At 40.5% G+C, this 21133-nt stretch overlaps 1 protein-coding gene across 1 annotated transcript in view; it reads left to right on the top strand.

Annotated features, from left to right (window-relative positions):
• Positions 1–20072, top strand: part of UBASH3B (ubiquitin associated and SH3 domain containing B) — a 109215-nt gene extending 89143 nt beyond the window's left edge. The window contains exons 9-14 of the mRNA XM_048827438.2: positions 203–325; positions 2301–2393; positions 4191–4335; positions 8250–8356; positions 12172–12281; positions 13571–20072. Coding sequence (XP_048683395.1) covers positions 203–325; positions 2301–2393; positions 4191–4335; positions 8250–8356; positions 12172–12281; positions 13571–13708 — 716 coding nt within the window. The 3' untranslated portion in view covers positions 13709–20072. The remainder of the gene's footprint in view (positions 1–202; positions 326–2300; positions 2394–4190; positions 4336–8249; positions 8357–12171; positions 12282–13570) is intronic.
• The last annotated feature ends 1061 nt before the right edge of the window (positions 20073–21133 follow it).

Raw genomic sequence — 21133 nt, 5'->3', positions numbered from 1 at the left:
ATTTCCTCCTGATTCGGAACAGGAAACATTTTGAATTCTGACAAGGGCTCCCACAACGTGAAAACCCTTTCCCGCCCAGTTCTGGTTAACATCTGTCGTGTGCAAGCCGTTGTGAATGAAAGGTTGTAATAGGCATGATACTGAGTGCTTTTCTCAGTCATCCACTAATTCCAGCACCTGCTTCTAAACTTTCCCCTAACAGGAAGGTATATGCGTACAAATCTGAATATGCCTCACAGCTTACCTCAAAGAAGTGGTGGTTTCAGGGATTATGAAAAAGATGCACCAATTACCGTGTTTGGCTGCACACAAGCAAGACTTGTTGGTAAGCTCCCGTCGGCTGAGACAGTAGTTTGCACAAGAAGCATTTATATCTCCTCCCACACGTGCCAGAAAAGAAAGAGCAAGTGCAATACAGAAAAATTCAATCAGGTGCCAGGAGCTAAAAGAGTTTAGACACGTTGAGAGCCTTCAAAAAGTTTCTTCAATGTAACTAGAAAAGAACTTCCTTTAAAGTCAGCCTGGCCCCACTCAGCTGCCATTGCAGCAGGAAGAACAATGCACAAAATCAAAGCCATTAGACGTGCAGCTGCGTAGCACATAAAAGTGCCCTGTAAATTTGCCACACTGTGGAAGATTGTTGATAATGACGGTCATAAAAGTACTGCAGTTAACATGACAGTTGCTGTATGCAAAGTATGTTCCTGACTTGATTTTGACAAGCTTAATTTTTGATCTGTAGTTTGCAACACAAACATGGTTTTGTCTCCCCAGTGGGGTTTCATATTTACACTGTCAAGTATAGTTCAAGTCAAATCAGGCATCTCCCCCATTCTGTTCTTGGCCTGTTTCATTAGGGGAATACGTAGCCTTCTACCACTCAACTTTTATAGAGAGTAAGTTATTTGTTGAGTTCAGGAACAACCCCTGAAAATGTTCCAGATTTTGGTTTGCACAACTTCAGACTCCTTTAAGGATCTGATTTTCAGAGCACTTTCTGAACATCAGGCCTCTTATGTTGGGCACCCAAGATTACTGCACATTTTGAAAACCGTAGGCCTTTAATAAAACTGGATCCGGATATAATAATAGTATGGCCAGACTGCAGGGGCAGTTCTCAAGGAAGGTCAGTAAAACTTGTGCTTATAATACACACAACAGAAGGGCTAGATTGGAAGCAATGAGAACACTTTGCTGGCACCATTCATTGGGGTCTGGGTGTGTGAAATGTATACATGATCCACACTGCCCTACATAAAAGAGCTTTTTAGCACTGTTACAGCATGCCTGCCATCTACAGGCGAAAGCTCTGTTCTGCACAAATGCTAGCGTGACCTTGAAGAATCCCAGAACTATCATTTCAAACAGTCCTCTGACCTGGTTAGTAGAACAGCAGCTCAGAATCCAGCAGCGAAAGATTTTCATGCACAGCATCTCCTACAGCTGCACACCCCACTTTCCCCAAAGGTTCAAAAGCCAGTTAAACATACGTACAATTATAATTAAACATTTAACAAGATTAATAACCCTTGTATTCTCCCTCCCTTTGTCTGCCCCGTCTATTTAAATTGTAAGCTTTTCATAGGGTAGGGACCATTTCTTACTATGTGAATGTACATGTACAGCATCTTGCACAATGGATTCCCAATTTCATTTGGGTCCCTGAGGCACTACTGTAGTATAAATAATCATAATGTTAGGCCTGATTCTCATCTTACTTGCACTGGTTTTACACCTGGTTAACTAAATTAGACCATGGAGCCATGGTAATTTACACCAGATGAGGCTCAGGACTACTGAGTTAAGTGGAGTTATTCCTGATTTACATGAGTATAAATGAAATGAGACTCAGGCCTGTTATATTTTTCCCATGCACAAAGAGCAAATCTATGTTTTCAGTGTAAGATGGCAATCTAAAATAGAGAAATCTCCAAGAACAAATAAGAATCAAGTCTCCAGGAGAGAGCACAGTGTTGCTGTGTCTGTCCTAAAACAGGCTACAGCCATTCTGAACGCAAAATGGCTGCCATCTCTCTGTACACTGACTGAGTTCTTAGAAATCGAAAAGGACAGTGCACAGAAAAAGGTATCACAATTTCACAGCTGTCTATGCCTCAAAGCATAGTATACTACTGAAATAAAATCTGATGGATAAATAGGTCTACAAAAAAATAACCAATCCAACTGGAGAACTTCATTCGCTCCCTGCTATGTTACAACTACATTGAAGCATGCATGCTACAATTATTGTGATGTCTACTGTAACGTTTGTATCAGTGATGCTAAACTTTTGCTTGCAGGTGAAGCCTTGCTGGAAAGTAACACTGTTATTGAACATGTCTACTGTTCCCCGTCGCTGCGCTGCGTACAGACAGCGCACAATATTCTGAAAGGTAAGAAGCAGACAAGGGGAGAGTCTGGATTTTTCCTGTTTTCTGGGGAAGCCAGCAATGGAAAACCCATTTGTTTAATGAACGGCCTCAAAAATAGCACGTCTCTTCCCCGCGCTATACAGGTTAAGTTACAAGGGACACTGATCCTCATGCTTTGGGCATGAAGCCACTGCCAGCTGAGGCAGGAAATGGATTTTCTTTCCTCTCCTCCATTGCATAGCACTGTACTGTAAAAGTCAGGCACAACATGAGGCTTCTACTGCATCAGGATACCAGCTAGATGGATAAAGGGCCTGTTTCATATGGCAGTTCCTGTGTCCAAGCGCCGATTAACATTACATTCATTCTCAGTCTAACAGATTCCAATGCTCTAGATCAGTGGTTCTCAACCAGACGTATACGTACCCCTGGGGGTACACAGAGACCTTCCCCGGGATACATCAGCTCATCTAGATATTTGCCTAGTTTTACAACAGGCAACATAAAAAGCTCTAGCAAAGTCAGTCCTGGGTTTTACAGTTCCATATACTGAACTGAAATTTAAGTTTAATTTAACTGAACTGAAATTTAAGTACAATATTTATATTCAAATTGATTTATTTTATAATTATATGGTAAAAATGAGAAAGTAAGCAAATTTTCAATAAGAATGTGCTGTGACACTTTTGTATTTTTAGGTCTGATTTTGTGAGCAAGTAGTTTTTAAGTGAGGTGAAATTCGGGCATACTCGAGACAAATCAGACGCCTGAAAGGGTTACAGTAGTCGGGAAAGGTTGAGAGCCAGCGCCCTAGATCATGTGTGAGCTATTGAGTACATGGCAGCATATAGAGTATTACAGGGCATATTCCTGGGGGACAGGGGTCGAGGGGAATATTCATGGGTGTATGCTTTTCAACAAAGCAAAGCCCTCAGCAAATAGTTGCCTTCCCTTGATTACACTCTTAGTAGGCATAGATTGTGCATGAGTGCTGTGGGCAAGCCTGAGATTGGGGGCATATTGCTTAGATTGTGAACTCTTCAGGGCAGGGTCTGTCTCTTTGTTATGTGTTTGAACAAGTGCCTACCACGCTGGTCTCTCGGTGCTACGATAATATTAACACTGCCTTTGTAGTAGATATGCGAGCCTGTAGAGAGGTGGGATGGGCTATTACCCATTTCCAGGTGCCAAAACACATGATTTTTAAATCTTTTGTGTGGGACGCTGTATGTATAAGTTTAGTGTTCAGTATGTCCTTTTTAACTTCACCTTCCCAATGCAAACACTCTGTGATGTAAGGAAAGTGTGAGCTCCCCCTGCTGGTTCTGCAGCTGTTAGCCAATACTAATTTCTTTTACCAGTCAACATGCTGATGCAGACATCAGACTGGACTGGGAAGCAAAGGCTAACATGTTAGCTCCCTTGGGCAAGGGTAGCGTAAGGTGTGCATGGAGCTGCCATCGTCTTCTCTTCAGAATCATCAGCATGCTTATCGGCTCTTGATCTGGAACGTACAGTCCAAAGAGGGCTCCATACAAAATACAGAGTTATGTCTAGATTAGGGGCACTTCTTTAGTTCTGTGCATCTACGTGACACATACACATACCTGCCATTCATATATCTGGTTAACTGGCTACATGCACAAGCAAATACTGGAGTTGTGCACATCTGGCCCTGTCTCCCAACCAGTAGAAGAACTTGTTGATTTCTAATCAAAATACCACACACACAAAAAAACCCAATCCTAAATCCTCTTGTTCCCAGTCCCACCTGCTGCTTCCAGGGATTTCCACCCCCCTGCTTTTTTTTTCTTTCAGGTTTGCAACAGGAAAATAACCTAAAGATTCGAGTTGAGCCGGGCTTATTTGAGTGGACAAAATGGGTCTCTGGTACCACATTACCTGCCTGGATACCCGCAGTGGATTTAGCTGCAGCCAGTCTGTGTGTTGATACAACCTACAGGTAGCAGAACTTGGCATGTCACTCCAACAGAGTTTCCTTAGCAATGAATAATCTTGAATTTAATGCATCGGAGAGAAGGAGCGAAACACCAGGGACCCAAACCTAAGCTCTGGCTGAGCTGTCGGCCACCTTTGTACTCCTTTGTATTGTCCCTGGGGCTGCTGGGAGCTTATTGAGTTCCCAGCCTAAATTAGAGCAGGCCCAGGTCTGCTCTAATTTGCACTAGCTAGTAATGGTGCCCTAGAAGCCAGGGCTCACCAGAGAATTGCTGCTCTCTAGATATGTCCTTGATAAACTGTGCCCCCTGAGCTAGGGTTCCCCCATTCCTGTGGAATCCTATATGCCCCCTTAGTGCAGCTGAGCCATGCAAAGTGGGGCATTTCATGGGCCAGGATTTATTTATTTTTTAACCACATTTCAAAACTTTGGGATTTGGGCTCTGGATCTGAACTCTACAGTCCAGCTTATCTCTGCTTCAAAAGGTAATTAAAGAGCTAGTTGAGCTGAGTCAGTTCTCTGTGGTGGACATTTATAGCCTGGGCTAACTCATGACTTCAGTCACACCCAGCTACCCCACTGATGCAAATCTTGGATATGGATTTGGGTATCGGATTGCATTGCCCTTAATTATACACTTGGCAACTTGCTGAGGCACATGTTAGCATCCAGCAATAATTTCAAGGCATCCTTGGGACAGACACTTGTCCTCTTTCCACTCCTAGTGCCATCATCATCTTCCCAACTCAGGTAGCCCAGCCCTATTCAGCCAGCAGCCAGCTAGCACCAATCACTCACTCTTTCGTCCTAGCCATCTCTCCACAGGATTCTGGTCCCAAGACTCCTGCCTTTGTCCACCTCTATGATGCCTCCATTTTAGGGCCAGGCCCTCAGCTGGTGTAAATCAGCATAGCTCCAGGAGCTATACCAACTGACACTAGCGGAAGGTCTGGCCCTTAATGTTCAATTTTCCTCTGGTGTTTGTCCTTCCTTCCTGGGCTACTATTTCATTATGGCTGGGAAGGCAGCCAAAGTCCACAAGAATAGTAAGTTAATGGTTAATCAACATGAGAAGCTCCTGCAGTGACCCACATTTGACATTTCCAGGTACGAAGTGCCCATATAAGTCTTCAGTTTCCCTTCCAAAAGGCTCACATTCCCTAAAGTGAGCATTAAATGTCACTGGAACAAATGCAGAACACACATGTTTTTTTAAACTTTCAATATTATTGCAAATGAAACTCCTAACAGAGAAGGCTCTTTTCCCTCATGACCCTCTCCTGTAAGTAACAGGAGACGAGTCTTTAAAGCCAATTCCAGTTTCCTTTTTTTATCTGTACGTATACAAAATACAGCTGAGAGGTTAATACTGCTTAATAGTAAGCACTGATCGTTGTGCCTTCCATCAGAGGATCTCAGACATTAACTGCAGAATCCTCACAAATGCTCCCCTGACTGAAGTATTCTTCATGAGAGGTGGAATGAGGGTTTTGTCTCCCCACCCAGTGAAAAATTTCAACCGGTTTTTTTTTTTAATTGTTTTCATCAGAATTTTTGAGATTTTCGTCTAAAAGCCTGAAAATAAACATTGTTTCTACTTTTCAGCAACCAAAAGCTGAACATTTTCAGTTTAAAATGTTTTGGTTGCCAGACTGAAAATATTTTAGTATTGGGGTTTTCAGCAAAAACTCAGAAATTACTGATGAAACCAGAAATGTTTTCATTAAAATTTTCATTTAATTGAAAAACCATTTTCCCCTCAAATTAACATTTTGATGGAAAGTTTCTGATCATTTCTCATCCGAGGAAACTGACAAAATTGGCACAACATGCATTTTTCTTCAGTCTTCTGGAACTTCCCCCGTGCTCCAAGACTTGTTGAAAAATCAACAGTTGATGGCCCCGTGAGCTCCTCAGCCAGCTCTTTTAAAACTCTATAAAACCCCTTTGATGTCAGCAGCTTCTGCTGTCGAATACCATTGCATTTAGCCTCAAGTTCTCAGCAATCGCTAACCACAGCTCCACCTTGCACCAAGGGAGTTGCTGCTTGAAATGTAAGGATGCTGACGCATGCACAGTGCCTGCCTGTGTTGTAAACAGCTGCAAGGCATACAGAGAGGCTAAATAAAACAGCTTGGTAGGAACAGTCCCACATATCGTGCAAGGAATTAAGGAATAGACAAGATGACCTCCTGGGTTTTCCCCGCTTCCAAATCTATGATTCTTTTATGCTAAACAGCTTCTGAAAAATCCCATACGGCAATAGATTCTAGGGAAAGGGCATGTGGTCCTGGTCAGCAGTCAGTCACATTGGTGAAATCTCAGGATTATTGTGAATTCTCATCAACAGTAAACCATCTGTTTTGGAGAGAAGGGAAGGATCTTCAATGCAAACTAAAAGGTCTCAGATAAAATCATTCCCTCCTTATAAATAATGTAACACAGGAAATTCCAACACATGGGGGTTTGGTGACAACTTATTTTGCAGCTGCTTTTTGTGGCTTGTGATATCATCAGAAACCCTGAATCCTTCTATTATACCCTCACTACTCTATTTTAAGATGACCGAGTAGAAATAAGCAACCAAAGCAAAAAAAAAACACCCTTTCAATCCTTTCATGCCTAATTATACCATATAGCTGCTTATATTTTGTCCTCCCTGCCTACAAATTACCTTTTCGGGTCTGTGGAAATATATAGTCCTGGTGCATATTGCACCTAAATAGAGATACTTACACTGCACTTATTCCAGAAAGGGTATCATCACATTGCTAGCACTAAGCAAAGCAGCTGGACCACAGGAAAATAGCCAGTTCAGGAAACACAAAGCTTCTGGGAAGACTATAAAGTATGTTCTCCTAGCCAAAAAGGAAACCTGTTCTTGTGTGGTCTGATGGTTAAACTAGCGGTCTGGGTGAACGCCTGGAGCCCTAGTCTTCTGCTGTCGGAGATGAGTAATTCCCTCTGACACTGATGGGAGTTTCATCATATCCTGGGATGGAATGAGGAGACAGAGCTTTTCCTTGTGTCCCACGGAGAGGAATAGGGCCTTCTGTTCCCCCACCCCAAGCTCCTCCAATGGCTTGCCTCCAATACCACTCCCATTGAATTCATTGGCCAAACTCACACTGGGCAAGTGACTTAACCACTCTGGCCTTGTTGCACTGAGCTGGTCTTAAACATTTCCCACAAGTGCAGTACCATACTTTTCTCAGGCAGCAGCAGCCCCTGGTGTTTTTACCACCACTTCATCTGGTCCTGCTCTGAGCAGGTCTAAACAACACCGTGATTAATAACACCAGCGCCTCATCTATACTAGAGTTCCCTCCGTTGCTACCACTGGCAGAGCCGTACTGGTGGGAAATTTGAAGAAATAACTCAGTAAAGACACAGTCTCTGTTTCATTTTACCCACCTCTAAAACAGGGGCAATATCACTCACAAACTTCACGTGGGTGCTGGGGAATTTAATTAATTGCTTTGAGATTCTCTGATCAAAGGACCTATTGAAGTGCAAAGTGTTGTTATTATTACTATTACACATGACTGCAAGTGTAACATGCTTGTATAAGTATGCTGCTTTCCATCTCTAGTGACTGGTGTACATAGAGGGAAACAGTTTACTACTGCTGCCAGCTAATGGAATTACTCCTTTAGCTCAAGAGATGGAGGTCTGTACTTGGGTGCTTAAAGCCCAGGGTTCAAAACCCACTGATAACCTATGGAAATGCTCCTTACACAAATGACGAGGTCTAGGGGTTTGAGTTATTTAGAAGAATTAGAGAAACAACAGGGATTTCTTGTTTAACACATGGGCATTCGCACGCATGTTTTCAGTCAGTGTGTACAGGGTCTAAGTAACTTGCATTTAAAATCTCTCCGCCTCAAAACTTACTGTGTTTGTTTTTCTGCCCATAGACCTCATATACCAGTCAGCAAGTTAGTGGTTTCAGAGTCTTACGACACATACATAAGTAGAAGCTATCAAGTAACGAAAGAAATCATAAGTGAATGCAAAGGCAAAGGTAAGCGGTTCTGCACCTTGGTACAAAGGGATCTAATGCCTCAATAGTGATCAAAAACCACAGATAGGCACTCTGGAACCGAACGACACTGGCTAGTCACTGTCTCTGTCAAAACCCCATGTCTGCATCCTCTCAGCCCACAGACATTGGGGATTCAAGACCTGGGTGAAACTGTGTAGTTCAGGCCCACTTCTAGGTAAAATATTCTATTGTCTGTTATTACCAGGTTTGTCCATACCCAGAACCAGTGGTCACTTGAGACCCTATTGTTTTAGGGGCCCTACAACCTATGCAAGCTGTGCAGGTTTCCCCTATCTTCTCTGGCCATGAAACAACTCCACTCCAGGCCATTTCCTCCCTCCCATCTCCACCACCACGGCCAGAAGGAGAGTCTTTGCATGTCCTAGTATGGATGTCTTAGGCTGGTCATCACTACTGCAGTGGCTTGTTTTGCATCTGAACAAAACCAGAATTTTTTTTCAAATAAAATGTTGAAATCAATTATGGTGCATAGAAACTGAACATTAATAGCATTGGGATGGGATATTTCTAGAACCCCAGCTGATTTATTTATTTTTTTGTTTGTTTGTTTTTTGACTGATCCTTTCCCAAGGTTTTTCAGAAATAATTTGCCCCAAAAAGCAGGTAGAAGAACCCAGAGTGAAAACATTGGCCTCTAAAGAGACTGACAATTTATGCATGCCCAACTTGAGTCTCCTTAAAGGGACCTGATTTTCAGAGGGTATGTATTGAAGGCTTTCTGAAAATCAAGATCCTTTAAGATACCTCAAGTTGGACACTCACAAACTGAGACACTCAGAATCACTAGTCATGTTTGAAAATCTTGGCCTTAACCTCTCTGCCTGTTTCTCCATCTGTTAAATAAGAACAGCCATACTGGGTCAGACCAAAGGTCCATCTAGCCCACTATCCTGTCTTCTGACAGTGGCCAATGCCATGTGCTTCAGAGGGAATGAATAGAACAGGTAATCATCAAGTGATCCATCTCCTGTTGCCCATTCCCAGATTCTGGCAAACAGAGGCTAGGGACACCTGCCCATCCCGGCTAATAGCAATTGATGGACCTATCCTCCATGAACGTATCAAGTTCTTTTTTGAACCCTATTATAGTCTTGGCCTTCACAACATCCTCTGGCAAGGAGTTCCACAGGTTGACTGTGCGCTGTGTGAAAAAATACTTCCTTTGTTTATTTTAAACCTGCTGCCTATTAATTTCATTTGGTGACCCCTAGTTCTTGCGTTATGAGGGTAATACACGTCTCACATGGATATCTGAGGCATAATGAGCTAATGTTTATAAAGTACTTTTAGAAGATGGAAAGAATTGGGTATGATTCTTGGATTACTATAGCATTGTTTTCTTTCAACATGTTTGATTCAGTGAAGTTATTCTATCAAATAGAGCTGGTTGAGCATTTTTGAAAATCTGGAATTTTGTGAGGAAAAAAACCAGCATGAAAATGTTTCTACCAGCTCTGCTACTGAATAGAATTTCTGTTAAGATAGGTGAACCCAAAACAATTTCTGCTCTTTCCAACATTTTTCAGTCGTTCTCATGAATTTCTTTGAGAATTTTACAACTAGTCGTATGTTGAGTTAAAAAAAATCATTCTAAAATAAAATACACTCTGGCTAACACTTAAGAACTGAAAAACCAATGGTCAGCATTGACATGGCCAAATTTGAATTTAGGGGGGGAAAAAACAATAAAACCCCACTTTTAACGCTAAAGGTCTGATCCTAGAAGTGCTTTCAGTCAAATGCAGTACTGTTAAAATAATGGTATTACTCAGTGTAGCAAGCACTATGCTCAGTATAAGGATTTGCAGATTTGAGCCCCAGATTATATTCAGATTTGTAGATTTTAAAGCCGGAAGGGATCATGATTGTGATCATCTCGACTGACCTCCTGCATAACACAAACCAGAGAATTTCACTCACCGATTCCCGCATCAAGTCTAATAACTTGTGATTAAACTGGTACATATCTTTTAGAAAGCCAGCCAATTGTAGCTGAGGGTTTGTCTACACTTAAAATGCTCCATCAGCACAGCTGTGCCACTCTAGCTCTTCAGTGTACACACTACCTATTCCAACGGGAGGGATTCTCCATCAGCAGAGGTTATCCACCTCCCCAAGATGCAGTAGCTAGGTCAACGGAAGAATTCTTCCATTCACCTAGCGCTGGCTACATGGAGACTTAGATTGGTTTAACTATACCGCTCAGGGGGGTGGATTTTTCACAAGACTTAGGGCATGTCTACACTTGCCATTTAAAGCAGGAAAAGTCCCTTTTTTGCGCAAAAACCATGAGAGCGTCTACACTTGCCAAATGACTTTTTGCCTTGAAACTCAGAAGTTTCATCGCAAAAAGAAAACCACCTCCACGAGAGGCGTACAGCTCTTACCGGTGATGCTTTTGCGGTGATGTGCAAGTGAAGACACGTTGTTCCTGTTTACACAGCTTTTAGCCTCCGGAGGCTATCCCACAGTGCCCAGGTGACCACTCTAGCCAGCAGCTCTGCTGCTCTGATGCCAGGTAAACAGACATCCACTCCTCCCCCTGTAAAGCCCCCGGAACTCTGAAACTCCCCTTCCTATTTTCTTGGCAATTGCTCACTTATCTGGTCAGGTGACAATGCCTGCTCCAAAACGATCCCCCGCTTGGAGCAATGCTGAGCTACTGGAGCTGATCAGTGTTTGGGGAGAGGAGGCTGTGCAGGGACCCAGGATGCCCCATGATCACCCCCTTCCCCACCTTCCCGCAAGACCCATCATCAAACTGGAGAGAGCTGCACTGTGGGATAGCTAACCTAGAGCGCTGCTCTCATCCGGGATGGAAGTGCTGCTAATGTAAACCCTCTCTGACACCTGAGGAATTAAGTGAGTACACAAACCAGCGCTTTACTTTCACCAGTTCCCTACCACCAGTGAAATTTACAGTGCAAAAACTCTGCAAGTGTAGACATACCCTAAGTTATGCCGACTTAGTGTAGACCAGGCCTTAAAGGCTTCAAGTCACAGAGAATCAACCATATCCATTTGTAAACTGTTCCAATGGTTAATTATCCTCACTTACAAAAAACCCTGTGCCTTATTTCCAGTTTGAATTAGGAATATAGGCCATTATATTCAAACTTGGGTGCCTAAGATTAGCTCCCAAAACCATCCCTATCCATGTGAATGAAAGTGGCTTGATTTTCAGAAATGCTCACACTGAAATCAATGAGGGTGTTAGCACCGCTGTTAATCAGGGCAATTTTATTTAGGTGATTAAATAAACTTTAAGCAACCTGGATTTGAAAATGTTGTCCAGAAGTAGGGCTGACTGAAAATTATAGGTATTTTCCATGAGAACTTTCAAATGAAATGAAACATTTTATTTTAATTGAAAAAAAAAAAAAAAAAAAACTTTTGCTGAGATTTTTTTTTTCCACAAAACAAATCGAAACAAATATTTTGTATCATTTGAAAAATCAAAAATTTCAAAGCAGGCAAAATCTTTTCACCAAAATTCTTGTATTCTTCACAAAGCTATTGGTTGCCCAAAAAACAACAAGCGGGGACAAAGAATTTTCAATCAGTTCTAGCCATAAGCACTTTGAAGATTAAAAAGTGCTAGAAGTATTATTCATAAACAATAGTTTCCCACATATATCAACTGTGTTGTTCTGTATACAATTAAACCCATTCTTTAAGAACCTCAAACTGATAGGTTTTGCCTTGGACAGTTGTCACATCGAGCTTTTTTTCCCTGAATCCCAAACAATCAGTGTTTATTCATTTTGTTGCAGGAAATAACATTTTGATAGTGGCTCACGCATCATCTCTCGAGGCCTGTACTTGTCAACTCCAGGGCCTCTCACCTCAGAATTCCAAGGACTTTGTACAGATGGTCAGAAAGGTAATTACCAATGGGTAAAGCTCTTCAGATAAAAAAAATTAAATCTCCTTACAAGCCAGAGGAGACTTTGTTCCTAGTGTCTGATAATTCAGTCCATTGTTTGAGCTATGCAGGCTTCAGAAATCATGTGAGTAGAGAAGATTGGTTTAAGAGGCTTATCTTACCAGTCCCTTTCACAACAGATAAAAGGGGAGTGAGCATACAAAGGGGCTGCATGTCTCGACTGCACTTTTATGCTTTTGGGGTGATGGCACCTTATGGTCCCCCTTTTTATGCACCTTGTTATAGTTAGGAAAGTGATTTGAAAAATGTCATTGTGGGCATCCAGAGTTATTCCTTTTCCTTGGCTTCATGTTAGGAGATAGTGTTGTCTGTGTGCCAAGCCTGCAAACACAACCAGGCAGCTGGAAATCCATCTGCGCTCTTTCTTTTTCTCATATCACAACGTTTTATTACACAAGCTGACCCGTGTTGATAAATGAGCCAGAATCGAATCCAGGTCACTCTCCCATAGCTGTACTGACCCTTTATACTGTTAAGCCAGCCCACAAGACCTGGACATAAGCACACACATAGCTAGGTGCTGTACGTTATTTAGTGGAGACTGTAAAGTTGGAGTCTGGCCCTCAAATATTTTATATTCACAGTGAAGTGCTTTAAAAAGCACGTCTGAATTAGAGATATACAAATAACTGATTTTTCAACCTGGTGGTTCAGATCAACTTGAAATGAAAAATTTTCAGTTTTTCTTGCCAAAATGAAAAACCAAAAATTTTTATTTTTATTTCTTTTCGCATTGAACAAAGTATTTAGTTCAGCCTGAAACAAAATATCTTTTTGTATTTGTTTTGAGAATTTTTTTTACCCTTTTTTGTTTTTTAAAAAAATGCATTTACCTAACTTTCAAAATGAAACATTCTTTCGAAACAAAAAGGCAACATGTTGATGAATTTTTCAAAAAACTTTTCCTCCTCTTTTGGAGGGGTGGACCAAAACTATTTGTTGCATTTTACCCAAATCCATGCATTTTTAGGTCAATCCAACACTGCATTTTACAGAAAATAAACTATTAAGTCTGAAAAAATTCACCCAGCTCGAGTCTGAGTGTTACTCCTGAATCCTGCTGTGTCTCAGATTAAAAGTATCTTCTGAATTTGAGGTGGAATGTTCAAAGGGGCCCAAATAGTTAGGAACACAAGTCCCATTGACTTGGCTCTTTTGAAAACTTCACCCTTGCTCCAGATCTATTCCTTCTCATTGCTTTTCTGTATTTTAATATTTCCTGACAGATTCCATACTTGGGGTTCTGTTCCTGTGAAGAATTGGGAGAGACAGGCATTTGGCAACTAACAGACCCCCCCATCCTCCCTCTCACACACGGACCAACTGGAGGCTTTAACTGGCGAGAGACCTTACTACAAGAATAGGCAAAGCTAAACTTACAAACAAACAAAAAATGGCCTTTCTAAGCATTGGAGAATGTCTCTTATTTCTTGTGTTTAATGACAGTGGAAAAAATATTCATAACATTTTAGGTGACTCGTTCACAAAAACATTCTAGCATATCACCTATAGAGTCGCATTTGTGCAAAAAGTTCTCATATGTAAAACTAGGCGAATATAAGAAAGGGCTTAATTGATGGAAGAATATAACTATATGTCCAGGCTTCTGCACTGCAGGAAATGTCTCTGTTATCTAAGGCTACATAGCCTGGATATATTTTTCATCTTGAACTGAACTCAGACAACACCACCTTCTGCACCATGTTAGTGACAACTAGGACTGTGAAAATTGTGAATTTTGAGTCTTTTTCATTTGCAAAATTTTGCAGAACAAACATTTGCAATTTTGTTCTGGGCTATGTTGGCACCTTCCCCATTACTCCCAAATTTTGCTAAATAGCAGTTTCGTGTTCCCCCAAAATAGCTACACTCAGTGTGTTCCATAAGATAACCTGTCTCATCTCCAGGAGGAAGGGAGTTCTCTATTCCAATTATAGACCAGCATCAAACTATTCCTTTTCATTACCGTATTAAATGCCTACATATTACACAGGTGGGTAGGTTGCAGATGCTTAAAATAGACAGAAGCACATGACGCTGATCTGCATCAGAACACAATTTTGAACGTCAAAGCTGTCAGAGCTAAAGTTCTCACATGAAAAATAGGATCATTTTTCAGTGAAGAACTGGAGCAATTTTGCTAAATGGAAATGAAAAGAGTACTCCAAATGTGAAGGTTTTCTGATTTTCTTGGCTGAAATTCACCACTATGCAGAGGACCAGGATAAAATCCTATGCATCACTCAAATCCTGTTTAAGACCTCACAACAGGGTTTTATATGAGGCATGGGCCTTCTCCTGATTTCTCTATACAGAGGTGAATTTCACCCCTTTGTGAATATTTCTCACAGCCCTAGTGATGTTCTACAGTAATCAGCCTTCATCAAGGATAATGATGAAGTCAAAAGGATATGCTAATAATTCAGATTTAAGGTGGGGGGGTTGTTGTTTTTGTGGGGGATTTTGTTTCTTTTTGTTTTTCACCTTTGTTTTCTTTACATTTTAAGTGCCGTTTGTAACACATAGAAAGCAGAGCTGAGAAAGGATACACTGTGATGAAAAAAGCAACACACTGAACCCAAGAAGCTGTTACTTATGAGGTGATTTGTTTCATATTGAGCTAAAATCTCAATCCCATTAAAGTCATGAGGAACTGCCATAGTAGATCCGACCGAATGGTCCTTTTAGTCCAGCATCCTCTCTTTGACAGTGGCCAGTGTCAGCTGCTTGAGGAAAAGATGCAAGAAAGCCTGCAATGGGCAGTTATAGGATAACCTGCCTCCAGGAAACTTCCTTCCTGACCCACAATAGTATGAGGTTGACTTATGCCCTGAAGCATGAGGGTTCCAAAGCTATTTTGTTAAAATATTTACTATTTTAGGCCCCAGTTCAGGAAAACACTAAAGCACATACTTATATTGAAGTAAATGGGAGTTAAGCACTGTCCTGAATAGAGTTGTTTTCCTGGCCATAATTCAGAATATTCTTGTTATCCATATAAATGTCCAGGGTTTTGTTTTGTTTTGTTTTGGGGGGAGGGAGGAATAATCCTGTTAAATGCTAGGCCTGTCAATAGCAGAATTCCCATTGACTTCAGTGGGTTTGGGATTTGGCGACTCATTCAGTATATCACAGTGACCTAAAATAAGAGAGCCTAATCTTTCATATGTGATGCAGGTAAAAGGCCCACCAGCTTCAATGGGAATTTTGCCCATGTGGCAACAGCAAGAGAAAATCTTAAGGGTTTTAAGCTCAGCTTGGTCTAGAACAATTTTAACTAGTATATGATGTGGACCTTGCCAAGGAATATACAGCAGATTCTGTACAGAATTTAAGTCAATAAACAACTCAACTTGTGCAATATGACCATAACTATAGTCTATTATTTGTACATTTACAGTATATGTAATACATAGTAGAACATCAATAAATGCATTATTATACCAGGGATGTATACTGAAAAGTCAGGGAGATAACTTATGTGATGACAGAAAGAAACTGCCTCAGTATCTGTGCAGTTATATTGCTGTCACTTTTTTTATTTTAATTATAATTTAAACTATTTTTATCTGTGTACAGACATTCTGAAGAGTGTTTATTGCTTGTTTTCCTCCATGCTTACTTACCACAAACTCGCAAAGTAGTTTATTTAATTAAATGAATAAACAGACAATCAAACCAAAAATAATTTGGGTTTCACTGTATATTTAAATTCCACTGATAACTTACTGTTTTGTGCTGCAGGCTTGCAAGAGGTTGGGTAACATATGCAATATGGTGAAAAGCTATCCAGATTTGACCATTGTTAAGCAGCGTTTCAGGAATTTGTTTTGACAGTAGCACGTAATAGGTATGGAACAAAACCTGTATGCATAGACTGTTGAATATTGTAGTAATTGATCTTTGCATAGAGTTAGTATTTAAAAAAAAAAATGTTCTGTTTGAGAAGGGAAAAATGGTTAAAACATTCTCTTCTTATAAAAGTATATTTTTAGATGTTTGGGAAAGTATTTTGGCAATTGTTATCTGATCTCACATTTGAGTTTCAGGTGTCAGGAATCTCAGAAAAAAAATCTTGTTTTCTTCCAGTATTTCGCTGTCTAATGAGGGTTTTGCATTAAGGAAACTGGTGCTGATAAGGTTCTTTGTTAAAAATGTATCTCACATTATTTAAATGCATCATACTGGGAAAACCCTAGGTATTTTTTAAATGTTTTTAATTAGAACATTAAAAAAAAGCATCACTGCTTATATTTTGCTACTTTGCTGCTCACTAATGTGTATTTAACGTATCTTCAGTGTCTTGTCCCAGGGGAACATCGGCCTGATACAGCTGCAATGAATAAAATTCCTTCCCTTGACTTCATTGCAGTGGTATCAGGCCTCATCAGTTCAGTCTGGATCCATATGGAATAACAGTGGTTCTTAGATTCTCGTGCAGCCCCTCAGCTAAGGAACAAGGCTGGAAATCTTGCGAGAACAAATTGTTCCGGAGAAATTCCTAGGTTGGGCCTGGTCAGAAATAACATGAGAATTAGAGACATATGGCTTGGGTGTATCACAGCAGTAGATTAGGGGTGATACCCAGCAGCCACAAGAGGAGAAAAAAAGGTAGACTATTTTTATATCATTTTTCCATTTTCTATTTAATTCAATCAAGTGTTTCAGTAGGGCTCAATGGATGCCTCCCTGATTTCTTGGGCCTTGAGTCCAGTATATCTTTGCCTTGACCTGAATGTTTTGCCTATACTCCCTCCCTTAAGTGGAACAGGTTGGGTTGCAACAATCATAGACCCTTATCCTGCAAACTAAGGTGACCAGATGTCCCGATATTAGCTTTGTCTTATATATGCAACTATACTGCCTCCCCACCCCCAGAAAAAAAAGTGTCCCGATTTGTCACACTTGCTATCTGATCACCCTACTGCAAGCTCACACATGCAAGAATGCCCCTTGCCCTATACAGAGCCCACTGAAGTATATTAAACCTTGCCTAGAACACTTTAGTCTCTGGCAGACAGGATGTGCACAGTTCCCAGTGATTTCAGCAATGTACCACTTTGTCCATTGTGCATGGGAATAATTGGATGTGTTGATGCAGACATCAGGTGCCACATTTTCATGAGTTTCCCTCACTATCAATGCACTAAGAAAAGGAGTACTTGTGGCACCTTAGAGACTAACCAATTTATTTGAGCATGAGCTTTCGTGAGCCACAGCTCACTTCTTGCTTAAGTTCTACAAGTACGTACTGGGCCAGGTCCTCATCCAGTGTAAATGGATTTAAGTCCATTAAAATCAATGGAACTATGTCCATTTACATCAGTGGAAGGTGTGGCCCATTATTTCTAGAATGTGATGTTTTCCATTACATGGAATCTGAGCAAATCTAGAATAAATGGCCAACTGGTGGCTAGAAAGCATTTTTTTTCCTTTTCCCTGTGGAGTTAGTTTCTTCATGATCATTATTAATGATTATTATTATTATTAAAGTGATAAATCTATTATAAGCAAAGAGTGAGTTGTTTAAAAATGGCTCTTTGTGAAGAAAAAAATAATTACCACTTTGCAAAACAAAAACAACAACAACAAAAACCAAACCAAAAAAAAGGGGGGGGGTGAGTCGAGAAATGATTCCAGAGTGGTATTATCCTAGTAAATCCTTTTTATCAACAGACCTGGCTTCTACAGGTTTTAATACCAGAAGGACTCAGATATGGAAATCTGCGTCACTCTGTGTACTGCGTGCATCTATTTTTAAAGAAGGTTTGGGGATATAGTTGTGCATCGCATTATTATTAACAGCCTTTCCACTAAACTAGCTGTTAGCATATTATAGTGATATTTTTCATTTCAATTGCATAGAAATGTTAGGAGCTAAGGGCCTGATCCAAGCTTACTGAAGCCACTGGACTTCTAATGTCTTCAGGGCTTGGGATCAGGTGACACAAGACCTGAACCTGCTAAGTGCTGTGTCCTCTCAATTGCCATTGAGTTCAGTGGAAGTTGAGGACACTTTACACATATCGGGATTGGCTCTTTGGCCCTGATTCAGGAAAACATTTAAGCGTGTGTTTAAATCCTGTTGACTTCAATGGACATTAAGCAGGTACTTAAGAACATTCCTGAACAGGGAAGCGCCCCTGAATTGGGGACCAAATGAAGATGAAGTCAGATTAGTTCAGGTCTGTTTTATTGTGAAAGAAAATCCTTTGTGCAGTGAATTGAGGTGTTTGCTATGAGACCTACCTGCATTACTACATGAGTATATCATTTAAAAACAGTGATGAATTGCTCTTTTGAATTTACACTAAATAATGAACGTAAACATAGATGAACTGCAGTTCATTTCAGCATCCTGTAGAGCAGTGGCAAACTCTATACACACTACTGTGAACTTTGGTAGCACCCAGAATTTGCATTTAAATTGCAGTCTTGTAGACGAAGAGGATGGGAAGAAAATCTCAATAACTCATGTGTGGGGTATGGGGAAAACTTAACATCTGCTTCAGTTAACATTCATTTTAACAAGAGAGATGTAGGATATTTGAGTCAGGCAGTTGCCAAATAATTTTCACGTTTAAATACAGGACTGAAAATTGATTTGCAGTACTTCAATATTTAAAACATATTGAAAGTCAGGAGGAAAATTACTGATTATAATGGAAAGTCTAGTGGTAACAAAATTGAGCCTAAATGTAGAGGAAATCATTTGATTCTTAAATACATATGAAATGATGCGAAGAGCAGGCACATTTAAAGTGAATAATCAAACTGTAAATGCAATTGACTGCATACACTCTAATATGCCACTTAGTTGTCACTGCTGCCTCAAATACCTAAACACATTTACTGATTGAATATTTATGAAATATAAATGTAAGAGAATGGAAAATATATGACCAGATCCTTTTTATTAACTTGTTTTGTTGCCACTAAAAGTACTTTCTGAAGTTTCTCTCTGTGGACAGTTCTAAAAACTTGATGTCATCAATGGATGCATTTTTTTTTTCATTTTAAAGCTGTTGTATTGTTATGTTTACTATGTTTTCAGTGTGATCAGATTGTATTTATTTGAGAAAAACGTTTGACATTTTAAAAAAATGGTCTTGCCAAAAAAAAGAATTGCTGTAATTACTTGTGACATCCGTATTTGTTTTATTTTATTTTTTTAATCTTCTATTTCAAGTGCTAACAACTGTTGAAACAACCGTGCCATTTTAATTTGCTTGTTACATTAAACGGATTTCTCAAAAGTTAAACCAAATGGCTCACAGATGATTTAATAAAGATGAAATGCACCCAGAGTAATTCCTGCCTATTTACAGTTTTCCTCTCAAATACAGACGTATGCCAACCGGCAAGGAGTGAATCTGAAAGCGAGTATTCAGGTAAAGCATATGGGTGAAGTATACCCCTGTGGAGAGAGCAGAGGGCTTTGGTGGGATTTGCTATTCCTCTGCCATAGGTCAACTTCACCCTGCATGAATAATTTAGATCAAGGTTTCTCTGTCTTTTCAGGTTGGCAACCCCTTTTTCTAAGGTAAAAATGTTCATGAGCCTCTTACATTTATAATAAAAGGAAGAGTAAAAAAACATATCAGTGATAACAGTGATCAGCCTTGATAAATAAGCACACACACCCAGTTTGTTTTCAAAGGACTGAGAGAACCTTGAATGATAAGGGCTTGCTTTGCTTTAGATTGTAATAAAATTTTCAATCCCTCATGCCTCATCTGAATGCCTTTTGTGATCTCGTCTTGACCTTACTTCCTTTGTTTGCCTTGCCACTCACTGATAAAACAGTTTGTATGACCGTTATGTGCTTACTTCAGGGAGGAAGGGGAATTAATTGCTTGTTGAAAATTCTCACTTGGTTCTGTCGGGGTGAAATTCACCCCTGTACAGAGAAAGGGCACAAGGCTTATTTAAATTCAGTTTTGATGGCCCACTGCACAGAGGTCAATCTCACCTTTGTGAGAGTTTTGCATCAGTGCGGAGGGCTTCATGATTTGGGGCCCAGTCCAGCTTCCATCAGTTTCAGTGGGATTTGGATCCCCTTTGTGCCCACAGTGACTTCAGGAGAAGATTTGGTTGTGCAGGATTGGAAGCACCAGTTCTAAACTGAAGAGATCCCTTTCTTCACAGGCTGCATCTCCTTCCTTCTGTGACTTTTTTCCCCCCAATGTTAATTTTATCACCCACATCCAGTTACGCCCTTTGTTGATCAATTCCATTCATTAAAGAAGCTGCTTTACCAGAAAATGGAATGCTAGGCCGTAATGTTAATTAACTGGTCGAGACGTTTAAGCAGAAAAATGCATAATGTATTTATGATTAATTGGTTCATCCTGGGCATCCAAATGTGTTCCCTACGAATGTGTGCAGTCTGTTCTAATCCAACTGGCTGCCTCGTTAACAATGCCCTTCTCAACTGAAAAATCCACCCAGAGACATATTTACTTGGGCTTGTATCTCCCAGGATAACAGACATAGCTTGTTGGTTGAGTTCACCAACAATAAAAACAAACCTCATGGGGTATTCACACACAGCCCCTTCCACAGGAGTAGCTGACCTGGGGCCTGAATGCACCTCAGCTTCCAAAGCACCCAAGAGATGTGGAGCAACACGCAGGATTAGGCTCTGGCTCCTCAAAGTTTTCCTTGGGCCACCCTGCTACATCTGAGACTTAACAGGTACATCAGACCTCCAAGCAGCACTTTGGGGGCCATGTATTAACATTATGTTACCACTGTTCCACAGTGCTCATTATCTAGGGCAGGGGTGG

The sequence above is a fragment of the Caretta caretta genome, chromosome 22 (assembly GCF_965140235.1).
Source record: "Caretta caretta isolate rCarCar2 chromosome 22, rCarCar1.hap1, whole genome shotgun sequence".
Taxonomy (NCBI): domain Eukaryota; kingdom Metazoa; phylum Chordata; order Testudines; family Cheloniidae; genus Caretta; species Caretta caretta.
The sequence above is the reverse complement of the archived record's forward strand: the minus strand, read 5'-3'. Positions and strand labels throughout refer to the sequence as shown.